Source organism: Sciurus carolinensis, chromosome 4 (assembly GCF_902686445.1).
Source record: "Sciurus carolinensis chromosome 4, mSciCar1.2, whole genome shotgun sequence".
NCBI classification, from domain to species: Eukaryota; Metazoa; Chordata; class Mammalia; order Rodentia; family Sciuridae; genus Sciurus; species Sciurus carolinensis.
This window is the reverse complement of record NC_062216.1, coordinates 101,546,899-101,570,018: the sequence shown is the minus strand read 5'-3', so window position 1 is coordinate 101,570,018 and position 23,120 is coordinate 101,546,899. Positions and strand designations below refer to the sequence as shown.

Genomic DNA, 23,120 nt, shown 5'->3' with positions numbered 1-23,120 from the left:
ATGCTCAACAAATGCTTATTGATTACCTACTATATGCTAGGCCCTCTATTACTATTGGGGATAGATCTGTTGAATAGAGATAAAAACTTACTGCCTTCAAAAACTTATGTGTTAGAATAAGGAGAGATAGCCATAATTAAAGTCATATGTAGGGCTACCAAGTATTCAGATGCACATAATGAGAAACAATTATTAATATATGGGAGGGAATGGATTTTATGTGGATAAAAAAAAAATTTGGTTTGGTCAGTAATATTGAGTTTTAAAGTTATTCTGACAAATACTAGAATTTGAGTATTAATCTTCCTTCCCCTCATTAACTTTATGGTGGGATCACTTGTCTGAAACTACCAAAATGGTATCCTTGACATATAGGAACTATCTTTATTATATATAGGAAGTGAAGGAATGAGAATCAGAGATGACAGAAGAGGAGGGTTTATTCATAAAGCTCATTTCAAAGCCACCATCAAAGACTTGAAAGACATAAGTAGGCTAATTTCTACATCCTTCCCCATTCAATTCTTAGATTCAAATGCTATAGACCATTGATGGGTTCTAGAGAATGATGCTAAATCCCCAACAACAACGCATATTAGGTTTCCTTGGAGCAGACTCTGAAATGGAGACTTACAGGTAGCAAGTTTGTTATGGAATGTTCTTATAATCCAAATTTATGGAAGGAAGCAGGACTGGCTAGGAGAAAGCAAGGCATTTTGTATCTTTTATGGAAGTCTCTGCCAAACTTGTAGAGAGTTCTTAGATTCAAATTGGGGTGAGGAGGATGAGCCTTTCTACTGACCCACATCAATCACTAGGTGCTCCTCTTTTCCCCATGAAGGGGGACCTAACATCAGAGGATATGGCCCTCTTTAGCTGAGGCAATTCCCTAAGTAACCTGAGAGCTAAAGTGTCTTGTAGTACTCTCAACAGCTGAGAAATGTTATTTCTGAAGGGAAATCTAGGTAATGCATTAGTATCCCTCCTAATAATCTAGTTTGGTGATGACTTAAATTGCAGATGCTTTTCTGGATGTTTCTGTTACTAAATGAAACAATATGGCCCCTAGAACTTGGTTTGCAAATATCGATTTGGTTACCCAATTTCTAATCCACTGAACTTGACTCTAAGCTTGAAGTTCATAAATCTGTAGTTTTACAAAGAACACCAATTATTATAGACCATCCATAGACCTATATTTTAGAATCTTAGGTATGGTTCCATAGGCAGTTATGACTCTAATTCTGGCCAGTGAAATGTTAGTGGAAGTGTGTGTAAATTTTGGGTGGTTTTCCCTTGAAGGGAAGGAGCATACACTCCCCTTCTCTCATTCTTCTTTCCTGCTGACTTAAATAAGAATGAGATGGTAGGGCTAGAGAGAACCATGAAAGGCCATTAATATGGAATATGGGAGATTTGTGTTGAGAATAGTAGAATAAAAAGAAGATGCTAGGTAAAGCCATACCTGTTCTAAATCACCTAACCATTCATATGTCTGGAAGACAAACGTTCATCTCTTAGAGTCAGTTATTTCAGGTTTTCTGTAATCAGTTTAAATCATAATAGTTCAGAGATAGTGGGCTATCCTATCCCAAGTAAAGGACAGACTGTTGTCCTACATTCATCTACACTGGATTGGATTTTGGAAATATCAAGAAAACTATATGCATATCTTTCTTAAGTCTATTCACTTGATGGCTGATCATTTTAGAAAGACTTTGACCAAAACAAAACCTGCTCAGACATTCAAGATTTTATTAAAAGCTGATTTTACTTTCAAGTCATAATCTATGCTAATCCAATTGTTCTGAAAGAATCTGCAGGAGAAAAAAATAATGGAGATAATGACAAGTTTTAATATGATCACAGCAATAAAGGCTTTATAGGTTTTGGAGCAAAACCATGCCACTCTCTGGAGCAGCTATTGTATTTCCAAAAACACTAGCTTTCTGGCAATATTGCAATGACAGAGCACCATAAAACAAAGTACATCCTCCTATACTGGGCACTAGCTTATCTACATAGCTGTGAAGTTAAACATTTGGAGGAGCAACCATCAATCAGAGGTATATATTTAGCATGGGGCCCATTCAGGTCTCAAAGATAAAAGTTGGATCCATGAGATGGTTTCTTATTGCCTACAATTGCCTACAATATTCAATAAGACACATCAATAAGACAGAGCCATTAGTCCAAATGATACAACATGCCACTGCTTATGTGGTGGCCACCTTTCTCTGAATTTTTGTCTTTTGCTTGGAGAAGATGCTGTGGTTTAAATACGGCTCCCCATTCTACTCTGGTACTAGCTGAGGGATACCTAGTGAGTTTGGTAGAAGGTGACATATTAGTATGCCCAGAAATTAACATTACATTATCTTCCATGTTCTAATTCCCAGCTAGCCACTTTGGATTTCTCATAATTCTAAATCAAACTTCCTAAGCAGGAGAGGCAGTCATTATAGTATTGGTGATGATCAATTCTGACTATCAAGAGAAAATAGCTACTACAGTAAAGACTGAAATGTAAGCATTTTGGTGACCCCATGTTCTACCATTTCCTGAGGTAAAATGTATTAAAAAACTACAAACTCACCAATTTTAATATTAAAGGACTGAAATCCCTCATAATTTTGCCAACTGACCAACTCTGGTATGTACTGAAAGAAAAATCTAGAATTAGTGATAAATGGGGGCACATCAAAGACCTTGGGACTGACTATAGAAGATCTGGAATAGCCACTTTTATGGAGTTATTATTCACCTTTGGTGGATACACTAACAAATATTATCCCCAACATTGGATATACAATGTTTGATGATGTATATATTTACCATTAGAGAAAATGACACAGAAAGATAGTACATAAGTGGGTTCTAAATTATAAATTGGATTTGTCTTTGTATGTTGGGAAGGGGATAAGTGTGTTAGTTGCACATGTTCTATGTATGTAAAAACTGTTATAAGGTACATTTGGGTATATATGTGCAGAAAGGAGGATATGTGTGTGAGGCAGTAAAGGGGTAGAATGTGTTGAAGGAGACTGTCACGTTAGTCAACCTCAACTTCTTTTAGCATGACATCACTGGTATGCAAAATAAAGAGGAGTAGGTCGCAGAAAATAATAGTTCAGTTTTGGTTTCCAGCAGATGTTAAATTCAAACATCTGTGTGTGTGTGTGTGTGTGTGTGTGTGTGTGTGTGTGTGTGTGTGTGGTGTTGGTGATAGACTAGAAATCCTCAGTGTGCAAACACCTGTACTTGTACTGATAAAATCTGTCAGAGCCTGAGTAAAATGAGAGAGAAATAGAATGCAATTGGAAACCCAAAAGGATTGGTGAAGCAAAGCTGTCCACAAAAGGGGAGCATTACTTTAAAATGTCATAGGGACAGCTAGAGAAACCTTTCAAAAAAGGAAGCATAGAAATTTCAGACACAACAGAATGAACTTTAAGGAGGTATGGTGTCCTAGGAGAGGGAGCCAGCAGAGAGGAGAGGTGAGCAGCCACTGACATAGAAAAGTGGGAAAAGAGAACAAAAACTACATTTTCAGTAATAGTGAGAAGAGGGAATTAAGGAGAATGACCTAAAGAGATAAGGATAGAAGAAAAGTTCATTAGAGAATCATGATAGGGCTGTTTCCACTTGACTTGCAGAATTCTTATGCTATAAAACAAATGCACATGCTCACTAATTGCTTGCAAAGTTATATTTATTTTTCAGACCCAGTCAATAAGAAAAAAATAATTCCTCATTATGAGTATTCACTTTGAGTAAGATACAAGTGTTTAGTTGTTCTATGTAGCAATTATTTTTCTTAGAAAATAAATAGCCCTTTACAACTGTCATAACTGTCTGGTCATTAGGTGGTGGGCTGAGCAGTCGTGGCCGGTTCACACATGTCTAAACAAGAGCAGGTTGTGATGTGCCTGTATCTGTAAGATAGCGTGCTGCCATCAGAACAGTCGAGAGCTATGTCTCTGAACTCATAGTTTTCTTCTCGGCAGCAGAGGCATGAATTTTCCAACTGAAAGAGATCATAATTGTACCTAAAAGAAAAGAAAATTCAATAATAAATATTTTTGGAAGACAGTATTTGACATAAATCTGACTTCAATGTTTAAATTCTAATTAATGGTCTAAGTGACTTAACAAGACTTCCAACCAAAGTACTTTTCTCCTAGACCTTGCATTCCTCCTTGCTGTAACTTCAGATCAGTGATAATTGGTACTTAAGAACAAAAGAAAAGAGTTTAGAGAAGATTTGTAATCATAATATTAAGGTGTAAAAAAGAAGTAAACAAAACAGATTTTTAAATAATCTATTTAGTACCACATTATTCTATATAAATCTAGATATAAAACTGCACATAAAGGAATGCAATTCATTGCTTAAGTACTGGCTGTAATCACTACAGGAAGATGAAGACATTTGCCACAAATGTGTTGAGTCTATTTAGAAAACTTCAGAATAACTTTATTACTATTTAAAAATGTTTATCTTAATTATCGGATCCTAAATATGTTGACTGGATCCTGATCATCAAACAACATTCCTCTCATGTAAAAAAAAAAATTCTCCACATAGGGTTTTAAAATCGTAATGTCTTCAACAAGGTTACAAAGTCAATGTGTAGTACACAAAGAAAAACTCACTTGAGAGTCCTTTTGCATTCCCCTATGCATTTTGCCATCTGGATTCTTTTCTTGCAACCATTGTACTTAACAGTCACATTCACAGGAGAAGTTCTACAAGCATTTTTACCTAAAACAAAGCAGATAACAGGCAGGAGTGAGATTTAACATTTTAAAAATTGCTAAGCCTCCGTTTTCTTAACAATAGGGAATATGACCTCAAAAATAATGATTACTAAGGGAATTAACTATTTCAGTCCCCAGTACAATGCAATGCAACTGGTTAGTACTCAGATAAATGTTATCTCATCATTGCTCTTATTACTATCACAGGTGAAAGAGAAAGGGACTATGGGGGAAGAAATACAGGGATTGATTATTTTTGACAGCCATTGTTTCATTGTAGATCATCCATCTGTGTGCTCTAATACACCAATTTACAACACAGCTTGCTGATGTTAAGAAAGCTAATCTCCTATTTAAAATTTCTTACACTGTAAACAACTGGTTTTTGCAGGGAAGACGGTTACTACCAAGAAAAATGAGTAAATATAATACATTAAGTATAAATATTGATGGATACTTTAGATTGGATTACGTGTTATTAAAATACAGGAAACTTTCTATTAATGATCCTTCATTGTATTTTTAAAAACCTATCAATAGCTTATACTTTGAATTGAGGTTAACTTACATGTATAGCAACATTTTTTTGAATCATAGATTCTGTCCTCCTGTAGAGGTGAGAGAAAATAAAATAGATTGAAAACTTTTTTCTATAAATAATATATAACTTTTAATTAAGATGGCATCAGAAAGCGGGGAACAGAAAATGCTGATGTCAGATCTGGAACAGGGGCAAAGAAGGAGGGAGGTGAGTTTGGGAATAAAAACGAGACAGTAATTCGACAAAAATTTTTCAACAAGAGGTAGAAAAATTCTTAGAATTCAAAGCTTTAACTGAATCATTTTAAAAGATAACAACATGCACAAAATTATTTCTCATTTTAAATGAAAAATATTTTAACCCCAGACATTAAGCTTGTCACAGTCAGGATCTGTACCTGATGCTTTGTTATAATTACAAAGTTACAAATGTCTCCTGGTAAAGTTTCAGTTGAAATATTGAAAAACAGTGTTATAAAATTCTAAACTTATTAAAAACTATAACTTCAGAAAGAAAAATGATTAGGCATTCATTAATAGAAAACCCTCATTTTCAGGCCATAGAAATGAAGATATTGTGGTACAAGGATATAAATACACATATGTAATTACAGAAAAATTTTATAGAAAATATTTAAAAACTAACATTTTCTATAATAACTTTCTGGGGGGGACAGTCCTGGGAATTGACTCCAGGGGCACTTTACCACTGTGCTTCATCCTCAGCTCTGTGTTTACTTTTTGAGACAGGGTCTTGCTAAGTTGCTGAGTCTGACCTCCAACTTACTATTCTCCTGTCTCAGCTTCCAAGTCACTGGGATAACAGGCATGCACCACCATGCCCTGTTTATGACCTACTTTTTCTAAAATAGCTCTCAATTAAATTTTATAGAGCCTGTAAAAGATGAGGACCTTCCTTGATACAACCATCTTTGTGAAGGACTTTTTTATATTTGGAATCATTTTACTCTTGATTCCACAAATTTGTTTAAAGTTCTATGAAATCGATGAGAGAGATAGGTCTGTTGGCCAGATACTAATGTTTCCAAATTTATCATAAAGAAGACAGGTCAGGTTAGTGTTTAACATGAGAAGTGATCTTGCTGTCTACCAGTTAAGAATAGGACTTACTTCTGCACACCAGCTCTGCTTGGGGCAGTCTTTGACTACTGCAACGAAGCCAGTGCTGTTGCAGGAGTAGGAGACACATGGGTTGCTAGGGTCATCGAATGAAGTACCAATCTGGAAGGAAAGGAGGGGGAGAATTCTTTTTGAAGTTGAAAACTGAGCCAATAAAAAAGAAAAACAAAAACTTCAATGTTTAGTGATTGTCCAGAGGCACTTTTTAGCCACTAGGTTAATAGTAAAGAAACAGTGGTTTGAGTGAGTGTCTTCTACTTTTGCGAATAAATCGAAATTCTTCATTGAGAGCAAAAGATGTGTCAAGATTCTCAATCTTTAAGACAAAATTCAGTAATTCTATTATATTTTCAAGAATTTTTCAAGAAAGGTTATTGTATGGTAAGTAAGCAGTTCACCACAATTGTTATACTCTCAGTTTGAGGGAAAATAAAGATATCCGAGTAAGAGAAAAATGTCACAAAATCAATTTATCACATTATAACTGATGACAAATCTCATAAGATTTCTTATATCTTGACTGTATTCCTATATTTTTAAAGTCCTCTAGATTGTTCTATAAAGAATCTATTTTCAACATTCCAACCACATTATGAGAAACTTTATTTTAGGGCTTTAGACCATAAGAACTTTGATAAACTGAAATTTTACTATTTAAACTGTTATGCATATACATGATTGGAAATGTTCCTTTTGATCCTTAAATGTCATCATATTTTGTCTAAAAACTATTATAGGTTCTAAAGTCAGATCAACTCTGAAAACTAATGATTCGAGTATAGTAAACAGGTTATGAAAGTAAAGCTCTCACAAGTTGTTTTATATATTTTCTACTACACCACCTTTATTTTTAGATTTTTAAAATATTTGATATTACCAGGTCAAGTGTATTAATATCAATTTGAGAATCATCCAATTTTTATGTCTTTTTTATACCATTTTTCAAAAGTTTAATACTGTCCGAAATGTCAAATCAGTTGTCAAAACCCACCAGCTCTGAATATAGTGTGTTACTAAGTCCATATTGTGGGGTTCTAGTCCTCTGGGTTTTCTTATTTGATCTCTGACAGTGTGGCCATCTGATCTTTCTGGTTATAATTACAGTTTAACTCTGCTCATTGATTTGAATGTTACAAAGTGTGTCTTTTCCATCTGGCAAGACCCATGGGAAATTTTGTTCAGAAGCTCCACTGCTGGGTAGTTAATGATGAAGTGTATTTTCCCCCTTTGATAAGAACCATGGTGAGTGTTACATTTGATGTTCTGAAATTAATAAGGGGGAAAAAGAATTCCACTCCATCATTACCAATTTTTTTTTTCATATTATAAACTGAAAGACCCTTGGTGTAATTTAGCATTGCATTTAGTTATGTAACTGTTTTAATAAAAATATTTTAGAGAAGAAAAGGCCTTACCTCATAATCAGTATTGTTAAATAAACATGTTTGGGGCTCTGAAAAAGAGACAAGTTATTTCATTCTAAAGCAAACAATAAATTATTTTCTTACAAGGCAAATTGTAGATGAGATCATATTTATCAAACAATTATGTTTATTCTCATAATACCAAACTATCCATCCATCTACCGATTATATGAATAAACTATTAATTCTGGGTTTCCGTCATTTGGAAAATGCTAAGTTTTAAGAAGGGAAGTACTGTTCTGAAACAATTATTTGTCTATCATGTGAACAAATTCAATGAACTTAATGCATTATGAATACACACCACAGTGTCCGATTTCACAGCAGGTATCATTAAACTTTACAAGCTTCTCTCCAGTTCTGCATACAGGTGGAGAAGGGCACTCCTGAGGTTCACAGTCTACAGTCTTTGCATCAGTACAGGTACACTTGTGGCAATTAGAAGTCCATGTGTCTCCAGGCTGCAGGTACAAACCAAGTTTAGACTCCTATTCAAACACAGGAATGAAAGCCAATTTGGATGAAAGTAGAGCAAAACTGTGCACTTACAGATTTCTCTTCTCCCAGTGGACCATGACACACTGTTAACATGAAATGATAAATGTTAATTAAATTTGGCAAAATACAACCATCTGTTATTTATAGATAACCAGCAGGTGGCCAATACTGTAATTGGCACTAGGATTTCAGAGTCACAGGATTATATGGTGCCTTAAGGTAGATAAATTGCATCTACCTACTTTAAGCAAACAGTCCCTAAAAAAGCATATATATCCTATTTTTATAATCCTCAGTAAAAAATCTTGATTTTTATTTTCCTGTCAGTAGTCAATAAATCTGATGGCTACTGTTTGACTTACTGTTTTATAGTATGACTTCTGCCTCCACAATCCTTTTAGTCACCAAGACCTCATAACCACCAGATGCAAAGGTTTTTTTCTCAGTTAAAGTTCCCTGACATAGTTGACTTTAATATCTTTCACTTTCATGAAAATGTTCTCCTGTCTTCAAATTTAATGCTTGGAAACTCCTACCTTTACTAGAAGTTATTCATTCTCATTTTGTCTCTACTCTGTCCCCTGGGACTTTGTCTCCACCATGTCTACTATAACATCAAGGGGATACCTGGCCCTCTGACGTCCAGCTGCAGTTCAGGCCTCTCCTGTGGCCCTAGTTCTCACACCACCTAATAGCATCCCAGTTGACCTAGAGGAACCTCAAACTCAATGTGTACAAAACAGATTATATCATCTTGTCCCTAAAACCAATTTTCTCTTCTGGATTGGGTTTTTCCTATTAAGGACCAAACTATTCTTTCGATCATTCAAGCTTAAAACTTAGGAGCCATTTTGATTCCTTTCTTTCCACCTGTCATCCAAGCTACTGCAAGTCCTACTGACTGCTGCTCTAACCTAAGACTTCACCCCTATACCTTACTATTTTTGATCTTGCACACTTGAGTAGCCTAGATATCCTCCTGATCCTATACCATAGGTAAACCTCCAGTTCTTTATACCATAGGTAAAACAACTGCCTTATGAAAATTGCCCATGTTTGGTTAAAGATCTTTCTTTTCCCACTTTATTGTAAAGAATTTTTTTTTTTTTTTAGGAATTTTTTTCCTATTTACTGCAAAGCATATTGCGTTATCTCAAGAATAGTGGGAACTCAACAAAGTCCTTTAAAATTATTGTGTAATTTAAGATTTAAGATAAACCCCAAAAGTTGAAATTACTGAGCATTTAAAATGCTCATTATCAAGTGATCAAAGTATATTTTGATCATAATATAGAATTACCTAAAATAACTAAATAAACTTTTAATGTAAGTAACAATGTATATTTCTTTTGTTTGGCAGCATTAAGAATGAGGGAAAAAACTATTATTCATTGTTCATTTGGTGAATTAAAACTAACTCATCCACTTCAAGTTTACTTACATTTTCATGGTCAGTGACTTTTGTTGGCAATAGCTTTGAAATGTGATTCACAAGAGCCATTACTGCAGAATGATTCTGCAATGGAGGCATTCTTACCTGGGGCTGGTGGAAGTGTTCCTGGGCATCCTATGCAAAAGTAGAAAACTCATTAGTGTCTGAAGTTCTGAAGTTCAGGAATAGTGTTGGGGCTAGTTATTTAATTCATTATTCTCCTGCTGTGGAAAAAATGGCTATATAGCCAGTTTTACAGATATATTCTCATCTATCCTATCCATCGCCACTTTCTGCCTCTCATGGTGTTTGAGAGTCTACCTTTACAAAGTGTTTCCTTTGCACCCTAAATTTTAATGGAAAAGAAATATGAGAATACAAAGGAGAAATAAGCAAGATAAAATTCACTTCAAAATTTTCTTGGAAAACAGTTCCAATGAATAAGAGAGTAAAACAAACAAGGAAAAGAATAATTCATGTATAGGAAAACCTAATCATTACTAATTTTAATCCTTTAGAAATTTTCCTGTATCTTCTCTCTTCCCATCAAATTCTTTAATTCTTTTCCCCCATCAAATGCTTTAAACTGGTCATATGTATGTATCCTCTGGAGCCTCCATGAATCACTTATTTAGGTTAACCCAACAATCCACACATAAATTTCAAATTACATTTCAAAATCACCAATTTTTTTTAATTAGGCACAATAAAAAAGGATGGACAGAAACAACAGAATACTTCAGAACTTAAAAATTCTACATTTTCAGGTCAAGCAACTCCAATAACTAATAGGTACATATATGTATATATCTTACATATATACATATATATGTAAAAGATGTGGTACTTTTGGGGAGTAAATGTCTCTAGGTCCTTGATGAGCAGATTAACAGAAACCAATGATAAAAGAGAGAGATCAACAATTAGGCATAAATACAGCTGAAAATCTTCTCTGATCAGAACAGTAAGAGTTCATTAAATGTATTTGCAAGAGGACATAAAGAACAATCCTCTCATTTCTCTAAAACCATCTGATTGTATCATTCTCTTGATAAAATTTGGAAGAGGATCTTATTACTACAAGGATAGAATCTTATTTAAGATTGGAAATAAAATCTTTCACAAACTTTACTTTCTAATCTCATTTCTTCCTTAAGCCTCCCGCCATCATTGCCAACATCTAGTTGATTCCTTAACTTATGTGTGTGGTATCATGTCTGTTTACATAGTCTATTAGACAGGAATTCTCTCCCTAACCACTCAGTGAACAATCATCTCCTTTCTGATACCTTCACTCACAACTACAACTAATAAGCAGACATGAACACTCTATTCTCACCCCACTTTCTGGAACCATATTTTATACATATTTTAGGTTACCATTAAATAGACTAATGAGAATATCTTTGCATATAATAATCTCTCTTCCCTGACACATGAAAGATCATAAAACAGCAAGTACTATAATCTTACAGATGGTTTTGCTTTTAAGTCTGCTACGAAGTATAGCACATAGGAGGTAATAAATAAATGGTATCTGGATTAATAACATAGTAATTAGGTCTTTTCCCATACTGACCTGTTTTATTTTCAGCTTCTTGATTCCCTGTTGCTTCTACAGTGGTGTCTGAAGGGGTATAAAAGGTTGGTATTGTGATTTTTTAAAATTAGAATAAGTATACACATGAAGTCTATGTGTGCATGTCTGATGGCACAAATTCATAATACAAGTCACGATGCTTGATGTGGAATAGATAATTCCTTCTAGTCCATTTGGGTCAGTTCATTTTACCTGGCTGGGATACTTGTGGGCGTGTTGTGACTCCAGCTGTGACTGAAGTAGAACCTGCCAAAGAAAATAAACAGAAAATTTCAGGACTAGCACCCTTCATAATCCCTTTCTCAGAAATCTAAAGCTTCATGAATGTCTTTAGGACAGGACCCTTGATGGACACAGAAACCAAAACATCCCAGAGAAAAATGGCAGCCCTAGTTGAACTTCAAAGTCATGTTCTAATGGGAAGTTTAACTTCATATTCCTGGCTCCTCTGTCCCCACACTCAACTCCTAAAATGTAATTAAAACCATCCTGATCAATGAAGAGGTTACACTGCCAACATTCACCTGCTTGCACTGTGGTTCCAGAAGTTTCTTTGACTCCAGTAGAAGCAGTGACTGCTAATAGAGGAACAAAAGTGAGTGCAGAGGAATGAAGAAATGGGTTGACTTTAGATAATCTATCTTGTCATCAAGATGCCTCCAAGAAAAGTCCATTTCTATCTGTTTTACTTACCTGTGGTAGTAGTTCCGAGAGCAGTGGTTGTTTCAGATACTGCCTTGGAGGTACCTAAAATAAGCAAGGGAAGAACATTCAGGTTTTTTGATCTCCAAAGACCAAGTTCCTAAGACACCTCCACATGCAGGGAGAATCTCCAAGCTGCTAGAGTGCACTAATGCACCTAATATTAGTTCATGCTCTGCCATGAAAATGTTAAGTAGTCTCCCTCTTAATTGCTCACAGAGGTGGACTGAATATTATTTTGATCCCTATACATTTTGTACTTTTAGGTCCCCCATCTCTACATGACAAAAGCTTTTCTCACACTTAACTATTATTTCATGTAACTTGGTTTCCTGGATCTCCTATAATAGTTTGGGACTCGGGGAGAAGATATAAAAGAGTGAGAGAAAATGAGAAAACATCTTGGTAGACCAAGATGACCTCATGTTCCTCTCAGCCTGACTAAACATTAGGTATATTTCTTCCTAGCAGCAGGCTCTAGACCCGGAAGAGGAGGCAATATGAGCAAAGTCTTTTTTCCCTGCCTTGGACAGAGACTATAGTTTAGGACAAATCCATGTATTTCTGTAAAACAATGTATTCCTTCTCCAGGATTCTTTGTCCCAAGCAGTGAAATGACATGTCTTCCCTGTTTGGTGATATTCTTTGTGGTAAACTTTAGTTCTCTGGGATGCTTCTCTTTTAGAGTTACTGCCCTGGAGATGCGGGTCTTCCCCAACCTCACCTTTTTCAATCCCCCTTGTTGGCCTGATTCACTTATGAATCGTGGCTTCCTGGAATCATATTGGTGACTCATGAAAACCAAATAGTGGGAAGGACTAAAAATTTTGATGTTAATTCTTTCAAGACAGTTTCTCTTTTTTACTTTTGATTTTTTTTTTTTTGCCATGAGGTTAGGTTCTCTAAAAAATGAATCTTACTTTTTAAAACAAAAATGTGTCCATAGAAAATTCATATTGACCCTATTGAATCTGAGATTCTGAACCTCCAAATTAGAGGCAGCATAATCTCCAGGTATAGTGTATACATGCCAGCACTCCAATACTGTTAGGTAATGGCAAGCACACTGGCAACTGCTAAGCAGAAAGACCTCCCTCTCTCAGGTACCTTTGCCTTTGCCAGCCTTTAGGTACTGGTGAACTCAAGGAACTGTTTTCTCATTCTATGTGATTATTTAAAACAAAGTCATCAGCACCCATCATTTCAAATATCATTTGATTCCTGTCCCCCTTGAGTATTTACTTCTAGGAAGCTATGTAAAGATGCAGCTAATATTATCTATAGTCCAGGAAATTCCACAGCATTAGTATGACCAACTTCAATTGACTCAAATAAGTCTTCCAGTGAAAAGTTATTTCCTGTCATAAAGTGAAATGGAGGGAGAGAAAGAGAAAGAAAGAGATCAAGAAATCACAGTAGTGATTGATCTGCCTTGAGAATAGCATGGACTTGAACAAATTAACATTGTTTTTACAAGTGGAAAAACAGTCTCAATGCAAGAGAAGCAAACACTGTGTGTTTTTCCTCTCAAGTCAATAGATGGCAAAATTCTCATTTGGAGCCATTTGTTATAGTTCAATACTTTGAAAAGAAGTGCTCACCAGCTTTATTACTTCCTGTGACTTGCTTCCCTGGTACTTCTGTGGAAATTCCTTGGATTGGGGTAAGGTAAATTTTTTTTAAAAATTAAATTTGTTCCCAGGAGGGGTTGGGGTTAGGGTTAGGGTTAGGGTTAGGGTTAGGGTTAGGGTTAGGGAGGGGGGCAAGAATGGAGGAAGGAAGGATTGTATAGAGGGAAAAGAGGGGTGGGAGGGGTGGGGGGAAGGGGAAAAATAACAGAATGAAGCAAACAACATTACCCTATGTAAATTTATGACTACACAAATGGTATGCCTTTACTCCATGTACAAACAGAGAAACAACATGTATCCCACTTGTTTACAAAAAAAAAATTAAATTTGTTGTACCGTAGTCATGAGGACAAACCCATAAAAATGGGTTTTATACTCAAGAGAAGCCCAAATAGGTGAATTAAACATCTCTACTAACCAGGACTGGAATTTTCTGGGCCCCTGAAAACTGTAGTTGAACCCAAAGTAATACCTACAAAAGCAAGATGAATTTAGAAGGATTAAGAGTAACGTCATTGTTAGCTTTATAAAATCACATCCAAAAGGCTGGTCTATGGTGAAAATCAGTATAGAGAGCAAAAACCCAAGCGTGATTGACTTGACAGACCATGTTTTCAAGTGAACTACAAAACCCTGTTCTAGCCCATCTTTCACTCATCCATCTTCTTCCAAAAACTCAGAACACAAAAGGCAGAAAGAGCAAACTACTCACCAGTTGCCAATCTTTCTCCAGTAGTAACGATGACTTCTGTAGAGGTTGTAGCCCCTGAGAAGAAAGTGGTATGGAATGTGGGCATTTTGAGAAATCTGTAACTGTTACTTTATGTAATACCCCTATGGGTGAGCTATTTGGTCCTCTGAAATTCAGAGAGGCAAACTAATTCTTTCATGACTCACATGTGTTGGAACTCCCAGAGGCAATGGTTGTGCCAGTAGTTATCCCAGTGGTAACTGAAATCACAAAAGAAGAAAATCAACTTATGAATTCCCATTTACCTAAAATTAGAATTTGGTTCAGAATAAATTTATGGGTTTCTTGAGTGAACTAAAACAAACTTTCTTAAGTGATACATCATGTGTGGTCTCAATTATGCCATTTTATTCTACAGAGAAAGACCAATTCACCTGGGGGTAATGTCTTAACATTCTGATCATTTGTACTCAAAGATATTTTGAGTAAAATTTCTACTATATTTATTATAGCCAATATAATTCAAGATGAAGAAAATACTTGATGGCTAGTGCTTACCTATGCTAACTTCAGCTTCTGTGGTTTTGACATGTCTTGAAGTTGTGGTCTCTAAGTGAGAGAAGAAAAAGGAAAAGAAAATTCAGAAAACTCATAGAACTCAGAAGAGTTTGGTATCTCCAGCTAGGAATGTATATGTTTGAGGAAAGGGCCATTAGGAGAGGGTATCACGTTATTGAAGCTCCTTATATTCCTTGTTAGGTTACTGATTTACCTGTGTTGGAATGTTCAGATGGAACTGTTGTGCCAGAGACGACCCCAGTGGTGCCTGAAGTAAAAGAGAGGGAGAGAAGGAAAACCAATGTGGTTTACATTTACCATCCTGGGAGTATGTCCAACAATGACTGACTCAAAAGCAATGGAAGGCCCTCCTTGGGCTCTCTCATGATGCAAAGTGCTTTCTGCACTGTTAAATTCAAAGTCACAATGAACACATTAAAACATGGTTCAGTCTTAACAGTTTACTTCCCTGGAATTAAATGGCAGAGGTCTCAGGGTCTTTCCCACATTTACCTGTTTTGCTTTCAGAGTTTGGTGTCTCAGAGTTGCCAGTGGTGGCTTCTAATGACAAGAGATAAAAATAATATCTGTGTCAATGCATTCAGCAATATTCAATGAATAAACTTATGACACTAAGAGTTATTTCCATCACCTCTGCTCCTCTAATAGATCTAGATGGATATGGATTGCCTCTATATATGATACTTTGGACTTGGGTAATAATCTTTCTGAACTCTGAACCTCTTTAAAATTATAGTATATGATTTCTTCTGTTCCCAGAAGAAATGATATGATTTTCAAAAACATAAGCTTCATCTAACAAATGTATCCATGAAAATGCTAAAGTCAAATATAAATTAGTGGGAACTCAAGAGTTGCCAATTCCGTTTTCATTGATTATGCTTCCTTCTACTGGGGATTGTACCTTCATGAGAGTCAACAGGAAGAATGTAGTGAGGACTTATGGAAAGTGATAAAAAGCTATAGTGCAATACTGCTCCAGAGCTAGTCCCACAGAAGAAATAATGGTACCTGTTCCTCATTGACTAACCTGTATTGGAATTTCCAGGTGAGGTGTTGCTGCCAGGGACCAGTCCAGTAGTACCTAAATGTAAAACAGAAGGGTATCATTATGTCAATTTCATTCCTATCAGAAGAACGTATGCTAGAATAAGAGGGAGGAAGTACAGAAGCTTTTATTATATGGAAAGATCATTTACAGGGAATGCTTGTTCCAAAGTTATTTTGAGTTTTTGTCTAATGCTTCATTATCAAAATGAACTTGGTGGGTGGAAGGGTATAGTAGGGGTGGTGATGGTCTCAATGTTAGGGAAATAAAGATATCTGTCTTTCCTTATCAGTGCCTTGACTACCGAAACTACTTTTAGTAGGAGCAGCAGCAATGCAGGAGTTGATTACCTACTGGGTTTTTATTTGGGTAAAATATTGCTGTTATAGAAATTTTAGCATTATAGAAAAGTTGAGATAAGAAATATTAAACAAAAAGTTAGTTAATATCTCTGAGCCATAGGTTTTCTCATCTGTAAAATCTGTGACAATGATCATACTTATCTCAGTCTGGGCTAAAGAAGTAACAATGGTGTAGAATAGCACCTTGCATATAGTTTGTCAGTGAGTGTCAGATATTGTGTAAGTGAAAAGTGGAGAGGTTAAGAAGCTCTTACACTCACCTGAATTCCTTCCACTTCCTGTGGTTCTACTGACTCCTAAGGATGTTGTAACTTCTAAGAGAGAAGAAAGGTAGAAAAACATGGGACTGTTAGCTCAGTTGGTAGAGTGCTTGCCTCAAAAGCTCAAGGCCCTGGGTTCAATCCTCAGCACCACACACACACACACACACACAAAAAAAAAAGAAAAACGTGAGGAAAGAACATATATTTTTCTTGAGAGCTGTACTAGGAGAGACACAGGTCATCCTAGGGGAGATTCTTGCTAATTGGTTGGCTCACCAGTAGTTGAACTTCCTGGCGCAAGAGTGGTGCCAGAAGCTGTCCTTGTGGGACCTGCAACAAGGAAGAAAGTTGCAAGTTTTCCTCAAGTTGGAGAAGGACTAATGTGGGAAAGAACTGGTTAATCTGTTCAAGTTTTTTCAACTGGTTGTGAATTGTTTACTCATGCATACTTTTTTTGTTTTTGTTTTTGTTTTTGATACCAGGGATTGAACTCAACCACTGAGCCACATCCCCAGTCCTAATTTGTATTTTATTTAGAGGCAGGGTCTCATTGAGTTGTTTATTTAGCACCTCACTGTTGCTGATGCTGGCTTTGAACTCGAAATCCTCCTGCCTCAGCCTTCGGAACCGCTGAGATTTTAGACCTGTGCCACCACGCCCAGTTCATGCGTAGTTTTTTAACAAACCAAAGAAATATACAAATTTTTTAACACAGGGACCCACCTTTTCTGAAACTCAATGGCAGTAAGACAAGTGGCTCCTTTTCCTGCCATACTTACCTACTGTGCTTCCAGTTTCTTGGTTTACTACTGTTTCTGTGGTAGCCCCTGAAAAGATGAATGTGAGAAAACTTGTGAATATAAAAGTAGGCTTGAGTTATTGGAATAACCTCCATACATTTCAGTCACTTTGTGCTTAGTGAAGAATCTACCATAATGAGATAAGTTTTCTGTGTTCAACTTGGTTTTCTGTTTACCTGAAATAGAAATCTTTGAGCCTGTATTTCCTTCAGCTGATACTGTGGTGATACCCGAAAGAACAAAATGAAAAAAGAAAAATTTCCACATAATTTGTCACTTCCACTCTAATTTTCAGAGATCTACCTATGTCAGGTTGGGTCATTTTTGAGAAGACTTCAAAACATCTGCCCAAATTGACTCCATTTACAAGGAGAAAAGCAAGCTGCCTCTTAATGCAAGAGAAGCAAACGCCATGCATTTTTTCCCCTCAAATCTACAGAGGGTAACTAAAGAAAACATTGTTGATTTTAGATGAGAGTTCCTAAAAATAACTGTTCCCTATGAAATCATTCTAAGAAGTAAAGAATAATTCTAATTTATCTTCACCCAAAAGTCACACTTTTTGATACTCTTACATGAGAAAAAGCAATGCAAAAGGTATTTTTGTGACTTTATTTCCAGAAAGGGAAATTTCTTCTAGGCTTATTAACCTACCTGTACTGGAATTTCCAGATGCAACAGTTGTGCTTAAGGCCACACCAGTGGTACCTGAAACAAGAAGGCCATAAAATCAACATAAAAATCATTTGCATTCAGGTAACCTTTTAATAAATGTTTGTCTCCTGGGCCACATCATCTGACAGTTCTGTACTGACAACTCTGGGAGGCACCATTCCTGTAGAATACTTTGTCTATGTGGCTATTCTATGGGCATGTCCTTTCAGACCTTTCTGTTCCTGGATTGAATAATGTATTTTGCCTGCATATCAATTTAATTTTTCCAGTAAAATTTATTGAGTCTTTTTTAGTACTAGGGATCAGTGAACAAAATAAAAGACTTTTGTTTTCTCAAGAATACCATCTTAGAGTAGGCTTGCTTAGCATATATAACATAAAATGTTCAAATGGGAGACAGAAGAATTTGTTTAACAAATTTACCTCTTTGACTTTCAGTGAGTTGTTTGTCTGATGCTCCAGGGGTGGTTTCTGCTGATTGAAAGAAAACGACTCAAGTATGTTTTGACCTTTCATCAGTGAACTGACCCTTGAGCGACATACTTATTGTTTAAGGTAAGGAGTCAAAAGGGAGGCAATCATTTTTTTTATTTCATTTTAAGTCTTCTGTTAACCTGAGTCTGGACCTTCTGGGCTAGTGTTTACTCCTCTTGATACTGCATTAATACCTATAATTTCCAATGGATTAACTGTCTAGCAAATCACCCTCTCTAGAAAACTTTACCATAAGGCCAGGCACTGGAAATGCCTGGTACAGAAACTATCTTAGGGGTATGTGTCAGCAGCACCATTGGCTTGGGTATGGGCTGGAGCATCTGCCCTCCCTGTACTATCATCTTTTACATTCAGAGGGAAATTCCTGAATGTACTCAATGATAGTGCTAACATCTGGGACCCCTAGTCCCAGTGGCTCTAATGGTGTCTGAGTAAGTTCTGGCCTATGGAAGAGGAAATGAAAAAAGCAGAAAGCACATTTGGGGATGCATATTTCTCTCGAGGTTAAACAAGCCTTACTGATTTTGAAAATATTCACTTACCTGTAATGGAACTCCCAGGTGCAACAGTTGTACCAGAGACTACACCACTGGTACCTGGAATCACAAATATTGTATATTAAAATAAAGACAAAGAAGAAAAGTATTATATACTTCTTATGAGGCCTATTCTAGGATTCCTTACACAATTTCCAACAAATTTTTTTTTTTTTTTTTTCTTTTACAAAGATAGGAGTGCAGTCTAAGCTCTCACAAGAGATGTCTCCTGAAGTTTGGGAAATATCAGGGAACTATTTGTAATTTTTCATGCTTTCCTGTTTCATTATCAGAAACTTAATCCCCTGGTACAATAGTTTTGGTTATTGAAGAAAAGAGAATATGCTGAATGTAAATGTAAGGATTTGGATACAGCACTGATATTCTGGAATTTGGGTACTGAGATAAAAATTCCCTTAGACAGAAATCATTCTGTATTTATTTCAGCCTATTAAAACTGTTAGAAGAAATTTACTGACTGCCTTTTTTACCTGGGACTGTTAATGCTTCACTAATTCCTAAGATAGTTCTGACCTCTGAAAAAGGTGGGGAAATAGTAGTGAGGAGAAAGATTTGAAGTATCTGATAAAAGTATGGTAGGATCAACTGGCAAGACAACTTACAGAGAAGCGCTTCCCGAACAGTAGTCCTTCCCAGCTTGTTGACTTACCTGAGTTGGAGCTCTCATGAACAACTGTTGTAGCAGAGGGTACTAAATCAGTGCCTATGTAGGGAAAAAAGAGAACATGGTGACATTCTTGTAACTCTTAGGCATGTTGTTGGACACATTCTTTTGAGACTTGGAAGAGCAAAAGACACTTTCTGCAACCATAACTGATATGGGAGACATCTTCCATGTTCACCAGGTGCTTTTTCAAGAGCAAGGATAATGTAGTAACTAACGTCTCTACTGATTATTTCTTTTTGCCCAACATTGAAGATTATATCAAAGGCATTTCCCATGTTTACCTGTCTTACTTCCTGGTGCTTCGGTGGTGAAGCACCAGGAATTTTGAATTTTAACTTTATGTCTTTTTCTTTGTAAGCATAGTATGAATGCCATTTTTAATTTTTTTTTTCAGTGCTGGGGATAAAACCCTGAGCCTTGTGTGAGCAAGTTACAACCCTAGCTGAATTTTTATTTTTACAATATGATATCCTAATGATTTTTATGCTGAAGTCAATAATAATATAGAGATAGAGATAAAATTCTCTTCAAAGTTAAGACCATTTCAGAGCCAGGACTATTGTAAATCTTCTCTCCAGTGATCTAGAACTCTGCTGAGGTTAATCTGCAAGAAGCGTAAAGACTTTTGGTTATCTGTGCCCAAGTGGGTCAAAATTCAAAGAGAAATCCCGGTTCCCTTGAAATATAACTGCCTTAAAAGCAAATAAAAAACTCCTCTCCAAATATATTGTCTGTACTATTTCTGTAAATTGTTGAAATTTAAAATTATTTCAAAAATTAAAAATAATCATTTAAGAATACCAGTTTTCTCTAATAAACCTATTAACCTGGTATCACATTACACCAAAAATTGATGAAAACACCAACATCTTCACCTGACTTTATTTCTGTTCCATTGGTGTCATTTCTTGCAGAGAAAGTTGTGACCTCTTAAAAAGGAGAGAAAGCCAAATGAACTAGTATTAGGGAAGAGGAATGAGCTAAGGTGAACCTACCAAAAGTGATGAGCACCATCAAAAATTCCTCATCACATAATATGAAGTCAGAAAAGAAACTCTTCTGACTATAAAAGTGACGTCAACATTCAATGCACAAGTTTAATCGTCTAAAGATTCAGGATAAAATATTTTTAACTCATGGTTCTTAACTGTGACTTAGGTAGTCCTCACTTGGTATAAGATATATAAACTTAATAAAAATGCACATAAGATAGAACTTACAAATAATATTAATATTATCCTTTCTTATTGCTTTAAGAATTAAATTTTTCAAGTGCAAGAATTTTCCAGTGGTTACCATATTGGAACTTGAATGAGAATGTGAAAGGAATCAGAATCAAATCTTTACTCATAATGGAAAGAAAATGGTCTCAGACAGGGGTGAGGGAACTCTTAAGTTTTCTCAATATGCCAACAAGTTCTTTTCAGGGATTTCCAGAATGGGAGTTAATCTTTATATATTTTCCATGCACTATTTCCATTCTACATAAAATTTAATGACAAGAGTTTCAACAACTCAGTTACTTTCTTTAGATAGCAATGAGAGAAAACAGTATTCTTCCAATAGTCTAACAGAGTTTCAGTGCCTTCGCTCCATAATGAAGTCTTCTTGAAGCAGAGGAAAGGAAGAAGAAAGTTTGAATGATTGATCTTTAGTCATTAAATCCTAGCTGCCTAGCAATTTTCATTCAGAATGCTCTTCACAGGAGGTAGCAGTAGTCTACTGGGAAGTAGGGAGCAGGCTGTCAGTGTTTACCTGCAGTACTTCCAATTTCAGTCACTCCACTTCCTCCAGGGGAAGTTGTGGCTGCTGAAGAACAAAAAATATGAAAGGACAACACTCAGGGAGCATGGAATGGAATTGTGGTGCTTCTCCACAAAAGTGAAGATGCATCACTGCAGGAAGTACTCAGAAGGGATTCTCTGCCAAACTAGAACTCACCTGTGCTGGAACTTCTAGGTAAAATCGTGAAGCCAGTTTCTACTTGAGAGGTACCTGAAATACAAGGGAACTGAGGTGGTCATGGTGATTTATAAGTCAAAGGAGGACCTGATTCTAAAAGGGATGGTATACACACAAACACACACACATACACGTGTATAAATATATATAAATAATACATGCAGTCTTTGATCATAACAGAAATCTTTTTGTCAGCACTTGGAGAATTAGATGTATTTCCTGCTTTTGACAAATCATAACCAAAGCAAATAGATAATTTTTCCAACTTGACGTATTTCTGCCTAGGATTTGATAGAAGGAAGACTAAACGATTATCCATGTTTCCCCAATTGACTCCCTGTTGGTCAATGATCCTTGCTATAATAGAAAAGTACAGAGAAAAGTTTAATAAATGAGCTGAAAACTTTGAATGTCAGAGTGAGTAAATTTATACACACACACACACACACACACACACACACACTGAAAACTGTAGACTTCATCTAAAAGCTGCTGATAGTTATAGCACCTGCAGTGGAATACTATCCCATCCTCAGATTTGGAGCAGTCAAGCTTAATTCTTAAATTTTCATAATTATTTCTAATAACAAACTTATTTTGATTCACTTACAGCAGCCCTAAATATAACACAAACCCTCTCAAGGGAAGTTTAGAGTCCTAATCCCAGTGATCTCAAATCACGAGCCATTTATTCTCACCGGTTTTGAACTCAGTTCCACTAGTTCTAGTCCCTTCTGTGGATGTAGACTCTGAGGGAAGAAATAAAAAGAATAAGTCTGGGAACGTGGAACACTAGGAGGATCTAGTGCCATTTTATCATAGCAGCTCTAAAGCAGGTATCATGACATCTGAGATTAAATAAAAGGCATTTTCTTCTTGTTAATCTGTGATAAAACTTCCAGATATAATTATTGTTCCAGAAAATTCTCCAGTAATACCTAAAATGCAAAAAAAGTAAATGAACCCTAATGCTTCCAATTTATCTTGGTAGTATCTGTGTGGCCTTCACCAGAAACCCTTTCCTGAGAATACTTTCTCTCAGAAGAGAATGGAAAATAAACAAATGCCTAGTGTTTCATTCCTCACACCATCTGAGTGTAGATGTATTGCTACACAGTTTCCCTTTTACTATGCAGCAGGGGGAAGAACAGGACTTTAAATAACTGTTTCACTTCCAGGGATGTATACCACTGGAATACTAGAGGGAGAAAATAAAGTATGGTTTTAATATTTGTGAGAGGACTCTTTGATCCATTTTAATAATCAGTTGCCTTTGTGAAGCTTGTTAGTAAG

The 23,120-nt window shown here is 36.0% G+C and overlaps 1 protein-coding gene across 1 annotated transcript in view; it reads right to left on the bottom strand.

The window, feature by feature from the left end:
* Window positions 1–3,862: 3,862 nt before the first annotated feature.
* Window positions 3,863–23,120, bottom strand: part of LOC124982856 (apomucin-like) — a 32,068-nt gene continuing 12,810 nt past the window's right edge. Inside the window, exons 14-38 of the mRNA XM_047549753.1 lie at window positions 22,526–22,576; window positions 21,807–21,860; window positions 21,621–21,674; window positions 19,848–19,901; window positions 19,184–19,237; window positions 18,570–18,617; window positions 18,126–18,179; window positions 17,451–17,498; window positions 16,948–17,001; window positions 16,669–16,722; window positions 16,029–16,082; window positions 15,491–15,538; window positions 15,192–15,245; window positions 14,978–15,028; window positions 14,626–14,679; window positions 14,441–14,494; window positions 12,089–12,142; window positions 11,795–11,973; window positions 11,588–11,641; window positions 9,805–9,930; window positions 8,210–8,353; window positions 6,433–6,543; window positions 5,330–5,369; window positions 4,657–4,765; window positions 3,863–4,049 (exon numbers count right to left, since the gene is read on the bottom strand). Coding sequence (XP_047405709.1) covers window positions 3,863–4,049; window positions 4,657–4,765; window positions 5,330–5,369; window positions 6,433–6,543; window positions 8,210–8,353; window positions 9,805–9,930; window positions 11,588–11,641; window positions 11,795–11,973; window positions 12,089–12,142; window positions 14,441–14,494; window positions 14,626–14,679; window positions 14,978–15,028; window positions 15,192–15,245; window positions 15,491–15,538; window positions 16,029–16,082; window positions 16,669–16,722; window positions 16,948–17,001; window positions 17,451–17,498; window positions 18,126–18,179; window positions 18,570–18,617; window positions 19,184–19,237; window positions 19,848–19,901; window positions 21,621–21,674; window positions 21,807–21,860; window positions 22,526–22,576 — 1,844 coding nt within the window. The remainder of the gene's footprint in view (window positions 4,050–4,656; window positions 4,766–5,329; window positions 5,370–6,432; window positions 6,544–8,209; window positions 8,354–9,804; window positions 9,931–11,587; window positions 11,642–11,794; window positions 11,974–12,088; window positions 12,143–14,440; window positions 14,495–14,625; window positions 14,680–14,977; window positions 15,029–15,191; window positions 15,246–15,490; window positions 15,539–16,028; window positions 16,083–16,668; window positions 16,723–16,947; window positions 17,002–17,450; window positions 17,499–18,125; window positions 18,180–18,569; window positions 18,618–19,183; window positions 19,238–19,847; window positions 19,902–21,620; window positions 21,675–21,806; window positions 21,861–22,525; window positions 22,577–23,120) is intronic.